This window comes from Doryrhamphus excisus, linkage group LG15 (genome assembly GCF_037039965.1).
Source record: "Doryrhamphus excisus strain RoL-2023G ecotype Guam linkage group LG15, RoL_Dexc_Guam_v1.1, whole genome shotgun sequence".
Lineage (NCBI taxonomy): Eukaryota > Metazoa > Chordata > Actinopteri > Syngnathiformes > Syngnathidae > Doryrhamphus > Doryrhamphus excisus.
The window spans coordinates 712,824-724,743 of record NC_136371.1 but is presented as its reverse complement, the minus strand read 5'-3'; the positions used below and the strand labels follow the sequence as shown (position 1 = coordinate 724,743).

General features: G+C 40.6%; 2 protein-coding genes across 2 annotated transcripts; both read left to right on the top strand.

The window, feature by feature from the left end:
- The first annotated feature begins 523 nt into the window (after positions 1-523).
- LOC131104458 (glucose-induced degradation protein 8-B homolog) lies at positions 524-2,753 on the top strand. The gene is made up of 5 exons (XM_058051655.2): positions 524-672; positions 1,001-1,130; positions 1,420-1,616; positions 1,708-1,905; positions 2,044-2,753. The coding sequence occupies exons 2-5, from the start codon at positions 1,013-1,015 to the stop codon at positions 2,215-2,217; spliced, it is 687 nt and encodes a 228-aa protein (XP_057907638.1). The 5' UTR covers positions 524-672; positions 1,001-1,012; the 3' UTR covers positions 2,218-2,753.
- A 683-nt stretch (positions 2,754-3,436) lies between these two features.
- Positions 3,437-9,223, top strand: slc17a9b (solute carrier family 17 member 9b). Its single transcript, XM_058052364.2, has 13 exons — positions 3,437-3,793; positions 4,462-4,659; positions 5,116-5,255; positions 5,347-5,446; positions 5,523-5,653; positions 5,758-5,854; positions 6,270-6,366; positions 6,928-7,015; positions 7,119-7,153; positions 7,287-7,402; positions 8,360-8,415; positions 8,483-8,512; positions 8,864-9,223. The coding sequence occupies exons 1-13, from the start codon at positions 3,660-3,662 to the stop codon at positions 9,037-9,039; spliced, it is 1,398 nt and encodes a 465-aa protein (XP_057908347.2). The 5' UTR covers positions 3,437-3,659; the 3' UTR covers positions 9,040-9,223.
- The last annotated feature ends 2,697 nt before the right edge of the window (positions 9,224-11,920 follow it).

The window sequence follows — 11,920 nt, the reverse complement described above, 5'->3', positions numbered from 1 at the left end:
TGGCTACTGTCGGCCGTAACCACGCCACCAAAACACATCATGTAACTACACGAGCGCTTCCTTCCTGGTTCCCGCACAACGACACGCCCCCACCCCTGGTGCATTCATGGCCACCTGAAACAGTCAGACATTCTATAACACAACATGTCAACAAGAACACATCGGGGTCGCTACATTATACACACTTGGGTATTAAATAACTGTAATAACTTAAACGGTTCTATGTTTCTATGTTGGGCATACCGTTTGTTGTTTTATATTAAATCACTTTTTTAAATGAAGAACGATGTATCTAAATAATCTTCAACGGAGCATTGTTTGTAATTTAATTATTTTTATTGTATTCAACAATCTTTAAGTACACACATTTGTTTCAATCACGTGCTACAGATTTACACTCCAAATACAAGTATTTATATTTTAGGTGGCATTACTCAGAAAACAAAAACGGTGTAAATGAATACAGTATTTCTCTGAGCTAATAACATAAATCAGTTCTCGCACTTGTCGCAGTACCGTAAATTGACTCTAGAGGGAAGTAGTGGTGTGTTTAAGCTCATTGCCCCACAAATTAGCAAATCGAGCAAAAAAAAAAAGACGAAGAAGAAGCTATCGCCGCTCTAAATAGTTAGCGAGCTTGCTAATGCTCGGAGGTAACGGTATCATTTTCAGGTAATGTAAAATAGATAATGCTGCTATTTTCATTGGAGTTTTACATTATCGATTAAATGAGGCGTACTTTGATAGCCGTTGGAAAGGATGTGAAAGATGTATATCCACATCAAAGCGGAAGTTGAGTTTGTTTTGAGTAGCAGTACCTGTAGCCAGGCCGCATTGTTGTGTTTTTATCGGAGGCCCGAAGCGTCTGAATTTATATTTCCGATGACATATTGCTGTCAAATGACGATCTTATTATTATTGACGTAACAATAACGTTGAATACTTCTTAACATCATATAATTGGGCACTCACGGTTGTAATGTATTCCCTGTTTTTTAAGGATATTCTCATCATGAGCTATACAGAGAAACCAGACGACATAACAAGGGACGAATGGATGGATAAGCTCAACAATGTCCATGTTCAGAGAGCTGATATGAACAGACTTATTATGAACTATTTGGTGACAGGTGAGGCATTCAAAATATATTGTTTATCTTTCTACATAGATAAATAGAAACATTACAACATAGTAGCTTTCACATTGCCATTATCCTCTGCTTATCCTTATGATCATTGTGACACTCATTACTGTTTTATTGCACGGTGTACCTAATGCAAATGTTTTCATTCTTTTAAGTAATTTATTTGTGTATAAATTCTAACACCATTTAAATATTGCTGTCTGTATATGTCAAGTATCTATTCTGGTATAGTACTTGAGTGACAGATGAACCGAGTTCCTGTTTTGCTCAACAGAGGGCTTCAAGGAGGCAGCGGAAAAGTTCAGAATGGAGTCTGGGATTGAGCCAAGTGTCGACCTGGAGTCCCTCGATGAAAGAATTAAGATTAGAGAAATGATCTTGAAGGGGCAGATCCAGGATGCAATTTCCCTGATCAACAGTCTACATCCAGAACTGCTGGATACAAATCGCTATCTTTACTTTCACTTGCAGGTTAAACTCTCATTCAACAGACATCACTTGTGTGTATTCACAATCGTGTTGTTTTGACTCTTGTTTGCATCTGTTTAATTTGTGTTTGCAGCAGCAGCATCTCATCGAGCTCATTCGTTTGAGGGAGACTGAAGCGGCCCTTGAATTTGCCCAGTCTCAGTTAGCCGAGCAGGGGGAGGAGAGCCGAGAATGTCTGACTGAGATGGAGAGGACACTGGCACTGCTGGCGTTCGATAACCCAGAGGAGTCACCTTTTGGAGATCTTCTCAATATGATGCAGAGACAAAAGGTAGCATTGAACTATGACAATAAAACATATGCTCATCTCTTTCTTTCACCAATTGCCGTTATTATTGAGTGACAGCACAACAGTAATAACATAATTGTCAATGTTGAATATAAATCCAATTCATCATTTGTGTTTCAGGTATGGAGCGAAGTCAATCAGTCTGTGCTTGATTATGAAAACAGGGAATCAACACCCAAGTTGGCCAAACTCCTAAAACTGCTGCTCTGGGCTCAAAATGAACTGGACCAAAAAAAAGTGAAGTATCCCAAAATGACAGACCTCAGTAAGGGAACCATCGAAGAGCCAAAATAATACCCAGATTTAAAGCATATGATGGACACATTTCCTTTGTCTATTTATACCCCACACGGTGAAAAACGTACTTTTTGAAAGGGTTGCTTTTTCAGACAATAATAATGGAATGAGCTGAATCAACTGAATTCATGACCTTTTAAAATGACCTGTGACTAAATGAACATGCATTATTTTACATGGTGTTAACATTGACATATTCTGAATGAAAGTGTTTTTCTTTGCGTATTTACATGTACACTAGTGTTTTTCTGTCATTTGGCAGGGAAAGTTGGAAATGGAAGATGTGATTAAAGCCTAAATTAGGCTGTGTGTGACCATTTAGGTATGTTTTAAGCAGAAGTGATGGGCTGTGTCCTCACCACAACCCATGCCAAGGGGCACAACTTGAGACAAAGGTACTTGATATATTTCAAACTCCAATGAGTTGGAGATGGATCAGCTGTATTAGTTACACGAGGGAAATAAGCTGCTCTTTTGCTATATCTGGTGTACTTTTATTTGCTTTCATTTTATTTTGCAATAAAAGCAAGTTTTACTAAAGCTCGGGGTCTTTGATGACTTTAGCTCTGACATATCAGGTACAAGACTTAATCCATTTTCGATACCACTTGGTCTCATTAGGGCCATGAGTGAGCCTGAGCCTATCCCAGCTGATTTTGGGCAAAATTCAGGTTACACCCTGGGATAGTCACATAGGGCACAGACAACAATTCATACCTATAGACACGTTTAGACTCATTAACGCTTTGGGGATGTAGGAAAAACAAGCACATGGAGAGTATGCAAAGTAAACGAAAAAGATACAATTACATAACTTTAAAAAAAAATAGTTTGCCCTCTCTCAGTCTTTGCATTGTATTTTTATCCACCCTAACTTGTTTTATTGGTATGCGTGTGCGTTTCCTCCATCAGTAAGTGAAGCTGAGTGCAGCATTTTACATAACCACAGACTGCTTGTGTTCAGGGATACAGTGGGCCATTTAAAACAACCTGGCGGCCACTGCGCACATTCTACCCCTCGGCATCCGGACAGTTGCTGCAGGTAATTACCGCGATGTCACCCTCCGAAAACAATAAACCAGAAGGAACTGTGATGGCTCCATATAATTTAATATAGTCTGAGATCGATGTGCGCTTCCAAATGTTTAGAGGTACCGAGTCTTAGAAACACTTCCTGGTTGAGCACCCTCTACCGATCTGACGAAGAACTGCAGCCATTAAAAAAACTGACACGTGGAATTGTCCTCCACAGGGCATCAAGAAAAACAGACACCCACTCCTTCGCTCAGTTTCCGGTTGCCTGTTCTTTTAGCTTTTCGAGGCTAGTTATGTTTCTCCAAACACTAAAAATACGACGTATTTTACTGGCTGCGTTAGCGGGAAGAAAGTGAAGCAAAGAGTGGAAGCTGCTGAGACGGGCTGCTGCTGTCGAGCGTTGAATGGCAGTGACTCAAAAACATGGGAAGAACTATGGTCCAGATTTGGTCTGTCACAAAGACCACCATCCGCTCGACAAGACCGGAGTACCCGGGTGTCACAAGAAGTGGAGCGAACATAACAATAACTGGCCAAGGTAATACATTGAACCCTTATTAAGACACGGTGACGTGTTGTTGCTAATAGTTGACTTCCATGAGCTCATGTTAACGAGCAACACAGCAAAGCTAGCTTACCCGGGTTAACTTGCTTAACTTGGTTCATGGCGCTGGTCACAAAAATATTACCTGTGTTTATATATGTGTGTATATATATATATATATATATATATATATACGTATATGTGTGTGTGTGTGTATATATATATACGTATATGTGTATATATATATTTATATATGTATGTATGTATATACATATATATATACATATATATATATATACACACACACACACAGTACTCTGAGCTGAGCTATATATCATTTTCCTTTAATCCAACTTTTTACCCCCTTTCTTTTCCTTAATATTTTTTCTGTATTTTTTCATTTTTTGCTATTTTCTTTTTCTACATTTTCATTTTTTTCTATTGTTGGTGCATTCACATGTCTTGACATCTAGTTTTATTTAATAGTATCATTGGAACAATCTATACCGGTAAGGAAAAATATTGCCCAGCATATACTCTGTGTGTGTTTGTATATATATATATGTTTTCTTACATTTGTAGTCATAAAAACTTGTTACGATACATCACTAGAGCTCCATGAGGTAATGTCCACGCTAAGATGTGCATGCCCCCCTGTGCAGGCCGTTGGCAAGGATATGGACAGTGGTGCTCCTGCTTGGGACCTGCCTTCTCTATTGTGCCCGGGTGGCGATGCCCATCTGTGCAGTCAGTATGGCAGAGAAGTTCAAGTGGAGCAAGAGAGAGTCGGGAATGGTCCTCGGTAGCTTCTTCTGGGGTTACTGCTTCACGCAAGTGTTTGGAGGATATGTCAGTGACCGGTAGGTACCGCTTTAAGTGATGGTATTAGCATACTTTGACTGTAAATACTGTATGAGCTTTAAGATCCTTCTGACTTTCAGCACTGATTAGCAGAGGTGGGAGAAAGTCAGTATTTTGCAAATCTCAAGTATAGTAAGTCTTTAATTTTACGGTTCAAAAAATAGAACTAATAAATCATTTTTTTTGTGGTTGAACATACCCTGTTATTAGTCAACTATGTATTTATGTAAATGTTCACAAAGTCCACATCTCTGCTAATAAGCATTTGTTTACCGTGTCAACATAGTTGTAAAATCCTGTTAGAGTGACAACACCCATGATGATTCACTTGAAGTTATTTATTAGTTGACACACACTATTTGAACAGTAATGATTTGTAGATGATTTTGTTATATTGAGGTGATCGCACCAATGACTGGTTGAAGCTAATTTTAGTCTTCACTGTGTACTCCCAGGGTGGGAGGTGAGAAAGTCCTCTTGCTCTCGGCAGCTGCATGGGGAATGATGACGGCCTTCACTCCCATCTTGGCTCATCTCTGCTCCCAGCCAATCTTCTCCATGACGCTGGCCCGCTTCCTCATGGGCCTTTTGCAAGGTAAAGTAGTTTGTTTTCATACTTGCTTTTGATTATCTGACGAGTGGAATATCTGTCTGATGAGGTATGTGCCCCTGAACGTACTTTATAGGTGTTCATTATCCTTCTTTGGCAAGCCTGTGCTCACAAAAAGTGGTGGAGAGCGAACGAGGCTTCCTCATGAGCACCGTGAGCAGTGGTTCCTACCTGGGGTGAGTCGTGTCTTACACGAGGAACATATTTTATGGAGCAGGTCACTATAACTCGTGCTCCTTTGACCTTTTTCAGCACCCTTCTAATTGGAGGGGCTGGTTCCCTCATGCTGGACCTGTACGGATGGGAGAGCGTGTTCTATGTGTCAGGTCTGCTGGCAGTAATGTGGGCATACTGCATGTGGAAATACTTACTCAAAGGGGAAGGCAAGTGAGGTTTTCAGTGTATGTGGAGGGTCTGGTTGCTGCCGGTACTTATAAGTACACATGAGGTCACTGTCACTTTGTGTTTATATTGTATACACTCACAGGGCCCATTATCACTCTGGAATCCCAGGGACACGGTGGTCCACAGTCCAGACTGACCAAAAGGCATTGGTTACGGCTCTTCAGACAACCTGCAGTTTGGTGAGACCATGATAAATAAGAGCATGGATACAGCATACTGTGCATCTGAAAGCTTAAAGGGGACCTGTTATGCTCATTTTTTGGCCCTATGTGTTGAGTTGTGGACTACACATGAAGTTTATAGTTCTTCCAGAATCTGCATCTTTTGGATTTTGTGGTTTTCACATAAACGGTTTGTTTTAGTTTATTCCCCCCATGGCCTGCCTGCAGGCACAACCACTCCGCTGTGGTTGGTCATCAAACAGTGATGTATCTTTTTAAAATGTCGGCTTTTAACATACAACTAACATACATACATACATACATTCCGTGAACCTCTGTGTTTAATTTGTTCCATCACATTTATGTGGTTTCTAAAAGCAAACCACATTATTCATTTTCTGTCTTCCTCTGTTTTACTTTATTCCCAAACCAGTGCCGTGATCATTACGCACCTTTGCACAGCGAGCACCTTCTTCACTCTGTTGTCATGGCTGCCGACCTTCTTTAGAGACACCTTCCCTGATGCCAAGGTAAACTGAACACCTGACAAAAAAGAATCAAGAGAAACCTATTTGAATGGAGGACAAATCAGGAGTAATATAATATTGTGTATGCAAAAATAAGGTAAAAAAATATATTAAACAAAAAAAAGAAATATAAGAGTTATAATATGTTTTTGCAGTGTACAAATCCTTCAACTGCAACAGTTTTCCCCACCTCAACAAACTTCAACTTTTTCCTACTGCTTTGACACATCTAGACAATTAAAACTCATTCAAAAAAAGAAATGGACATCAGTTAGTCTATAGCCACCAAGTAAGGTTATCATATACATTCCATAATGTGGTGTGCATAAAACGTGATGCCATAGCGCCATACATTTATCTTTGGCCACTTTCTCCTCTCCTTTCTAAAGCACTTGATGGCTTTGACTTTATATGTTTTGTTGACACAAATGAACAGCACTATTATCACTATCATCTCCTACCGTCACCCAACTAATTAAAGCATCATCTAATGCTAATGTGCAAAGAATTGGAAATGAAAATAAATAATAAGATGTGACAATATGCAACAATATGTTCCTCTAGGGATGGGTGTTCAATGTCATTCCTTGGTTGGTGGCCATTCCCTCATCTCTCTTCAGCGGTTGCCTGTCGGACCATCTCATTAGTCAAGGTATAAAAGTCAACCCTCAGGGCTTTGCCAAATGTGTTCAAATGTTGTTCAACTAAAACCGCCGTTGTGACGTCCTACTTCTCTGTTCTCATGTCGCCATCAGGCTTTGACACGGCTTCAGTGAGGAAGTTAATGCAGGTATAGTCTTCATTCATCGTCTTATCGAGGATTTTACCCACTTATCCACAGCACACAAACGTTCTCGTCCCTAAAGTGTGGTGGTCTGGAATTTGATGTTTGTGTCTTTGTTTCTGTGAATTCATTCCTCTAGTTTTTTTCCATGGGTGTTTCCAGTGTGTTTACGCTCCTTCTCTGTGGCAACATGACATTCTCCTGGGCCATAGCCTATGTGTCGGCCACTATGGGCCTTACCACCTTTAGTCACAGGTACTGCCACTCATCTTGCACCTTTTTATTTCCATAGCTTATTTCAAGCCAAACAAAGCAAATAAGCTTGTTTTAGCAGAACATATACTCACAACTCACGGTTTCTATTTCACAAAGCATTTATTTCGAGTCTTCTCACATTATTACATGAAAACCGGAATGAAAAGCAGGTTTATCCACCACTGCTGGGTCCCTCCCTGTGTGCCCGGAGAGGAGATATAATATCAGTGTGCCTAACGCCTGTTTCAAGCGCAAACACTCGTCACACATCATAAGTTTGACGCATACCCGTACACAACAAGAGTTCCTCCTGCACTAAAAGTGTTACATAGTGTTTGCATGCTCCCAAATCCGCGCTCAGGTAGGACTCATCCCCAAATTCGGGACTGGGGATTTAACGGTACTTTGTGGCACTTTTTGCAAAACGTATTTCAAAACGTATTTCACTCTTACAAAGACAGGAAGTACCACACTTGGCAGACATGCTTGTTCTGGATGCTGCAGCAGGCTGATCGGCTGATGGGATCAGCGTTATCATAAACAAGTATCGGCTGATATCGATACCATGCTTTTTTTTGGATGGATCGGCACACCTCTATTGATGTATTTAATGATCTTTCAACTCCAGCTTTTGATACAGTAGACCATGAAAACTGCCAACATCCGTCATCTTAATGATATTAAGCAGTGGATGTATTAAAACTTCCTTAAGCACCACAGGATTTCGCCCTGCAAGAGTTGGGGAAATCGAACTAGTCACTATTTACTCCCATACTCCATTTGTAAACACTTGTGCCGGACTCATCCATTGCAACTTTTTTGATTCTCGTTTCATTTCATTTTAAATCATTTATCCTCCTCTGTTTTTCAGTTTTGACATTTTAACGACCAACTCCATACCTAATCATGTTTTGAGTCAATTGATCAAATGATTTCAAATATATTTTTATTTTACAGTGGTGTGTCTCTGAACGTTCAAGACCTTGCTCCATCCTGTGCGGGGGCCTTGTTTGGTAAGTTTAAAAAAAAAAAAGTCATTTTGACAGCCATATCCATAACATAAATATATTTCTTTGACAGGTGTTACGAACACATGCGGTGCATTCTCAGGTGAGTTTCTTTCATGTCAAGCAGCGGCGGAAAAAAAAAAAAGGTTATGAATTTTTCACTTTTTAACAATCTATTAAAGTCAAATAATTAATCCACTTCTCAAAACCCCAACTTTGAGCTCACGTGTCGGCTGTGCTGGCGTTTGCTCTCGTGTGTCATATATTTTTCATCAAGAAAGCATCATGGAATGTCAGATGAATAATGGAGGCCGCAGTGGCAGTTGCCGGTCCTGTGAGGGCGTCGCAATGAACTGTGACATTTTCATCCGCCGCGCACGTCTTTCATCACCTTGCATCCCTTTGTCCTAATCCACTGTTCCACTGTGCTGACATTGTGTGTGTTCCCGTGCAGGGGTCCTCCTGGTATATTTCTCGGGGTATCTGATTGAGGTCACAGGCTCGTGGGCGTCCATGTTTAGTCTCATCACCGCTGTCAATCTGCTCGGCCTGTGCATCTTCCTGGCCTTTGCTGAGGCCCGCCGCGTCGACATCGACCCCAGCAGGATCCACCACCACATCCACCTCTGAATACACCCCAAAAGACCCAGGGGAGGAGCTTTATCCTCACCACGGGAGGTCTGTCTCTCTCTCTCCTTCTCATTCTCGAACACACACAGGTATGTACAAATGTGTATAAAGCACACACTGGTTGTACTTACTAGTGTCATCAATACACAACCTTAACTCCAAAGTCGTGGGGGGTTATATATATATATATTGTAGTCGTGATGATGACTACAAAAAAAGCACATCTTGTAGTGCGTCTCGCCAAGGACGTTATGGTTTTGTTTGCTGGTTTGGGAACACAAAAACGACTTTTTTGGGGGACGTTTGGGGCATTGACCAAAGAACTGCTTCATATACACGTGTACAATTTTGTGGATGAAGTGATCTGTCGGCTTTCAATCCATCTGTCAATCAACTACGGTAATGCTAAGATACAATCAATCAGGCCTCTGCACAAGATAACTTTTGCTCCGTGCTCAATTTTCTACTTTTGGAAACGACAAGTGATCATACATTTTTCCCATGTTTGATCATGATGGTCTACTGTCTAAATGGGGAAGGGTTCACAATTATAATGTGCAATTCCAGATGTAAAATCATCAAGTATTTGCCTTTCCTTTGTGCTTTTTTTATGTGAATTACTCCCCATCGTCCCAATTTCCATGGTTACACATGGCTGTTACACAGGGCAGCAAGGTGGATGAGTGTCTTCTACCTGTTTGTTGTCTCAGCAAATGTTTCAAGCAGAAAGACCAAAGTTACTGAAAATGTTCATTTGTTTTTTTTATGTCATCACATGCTGTAAAAATATGTCGGTAGTAGTACTACTTATACCACATATTTCTATGACTTAATGGGTTAATTTTGCAGTCTCACAATATTTTTGGAGCGTATGAATACATAAATTAGTAATATAGAAATATGTATGTGTGTGTATACACGGGCAGTATACAAACAAAATACAGTTTGCCAAGATGATTTGTTAGAATTTTGGTGGGAACAACTATTGCACTTATTATAACTTTTGAAGGACATGTCATGCTCTCCCTCTATTTAACATTGCCTGTGTTTCACGCTGACATGATGAATGTTGCACGCCTTCAACCTTCAAAAGATATTTTCGGTTGCACATTCAGAATGAAAACCAAATAGGAAGTTTTAAAGAATGGAGTATTTCTCTTAGAAGATGTCTTATCTCATTTAGCCCATAACTCATTTAGCTGGAATTGACTATGCATTTAAGGTGTTTGTGCCTGGGAGCGGGGGGAGGGTGAAAGTCACACCATGTTTAGTTGTTGCCAAAATGTGAGTTTTGGAAAGTCGTTTGCTGTTATTACTACTGTGCATACAATCTCAGTGCAGGTTGTAGAGTGCATGGTATCGCTATGCTCAGTGCTACATTTTGACATAATAACGGTGTCCCCCAAAATTAGACATCAATACAACAATATAATATCGTCTATAATAGTAGGAATAATAATAACCTATAAGAACTATAACAATATGAATATACTGCGTGTCTTTGAAAAATATTTATTTACTAAATCCCCCAAATATATAGTTTTTAAAAAAACATTTTACAAATTCTAAAATTGCCATTGCTAGTGAATGTCATTATTTATTCCTGCAAAAAGAAAAATTTGATTGATAATTGTTTATTCGACTACAAAATGATGCCCATTTTGGGGGGGTATGCACATCAGTGTCTGTTTGTACTAAAATTGAAAGCATTTTCATACCACAATATTTGTTACCTTAACAGCTAAACAAATACCAGATGGTGTTTTATGTTATTATTTGCTGCATCGCTTTTTCTCTTTCTGTTACCATCATGCCAAATCTTTTGTTTACAAGTCGCTCAGTGTGGGTTTTGATTGAAAACTTAAATGGAAAATGCATTGCTGCAAGAAAAAGGCAATATTAGGATTTTAATTTTGCTGTTACTTGAAAGCATGTCTTAACTTTGAATAAAAAACATATTTTTGTCAAGACATTTGCATGTTCTTTCCGTGCATTGCCACAGGGAGGCAGTAAAGTGTCGATAATAGGAGTCAAGCTACACCAAGCTCAGCACCGACTTGACCTGACCTCTCAATGAATCGCTGCCTTGCCCAGCAGGTCCCGGTCCCACTAGTGGTCCACCCAAGCCCAACATCCCAAGTGGGGCCCAGCAGGACGTACTGTATGAGTTAGCGCCATATGGCAGGACACCGTGGGCCATGCTGGCTAGCTGGCACTGCCCATGTGTGAATGGCCAGACGCTAGTCAAACCTTCCCACTCGTCATGGGACCCAACAGCTAAGGTTGCCATAGAAACAGGTGGCTTCTAACCATACTGCATGGCAACCAAAAGAGAGGGAGGGGGTCACCAAAAGTAACAAGTTACAAGTCCGAGGGTGTTTGATGTACAGAAGCGGTAAACCAAAAACACCTCACCCTTAATAAGATGCCAGCTGACAGGCCAGTTATTGGGCTTGTCCTCCCCACAGAAAATGGCGCTGTAAAAGCAGACATTACGGTGAGCGGCCCGCTATTTAATTAGCGGAGATGAAGTGGTGTAAACGAAGTGCAGAGGAAAGAGACGACAACCCCCCCCCCCCCCCCCACCCCCAACTTGTCAGCCAGTCAGAGTAACCCACTAAAGGCAGACCCCATCACAGAGCCAGAGATACATGTAAATGAAATAGCCCCATTAATTAGTAATTAACATCAAGTTAATGACATTTCACTGTGTCGCCATTTCATCCCATGTCCTTTCTCCTGGTGGAGGGGCTGTCTCTCGGCTTCCTGAGATGAATGCTAATTAGCACAAACTCAACTGCCATAGAGGGCCACCTGATAATTTAGAGCCCCAGTTTAAGAGTGGTCATTGTGTGGGGAGGATTAATCACTTTGGAGTAGT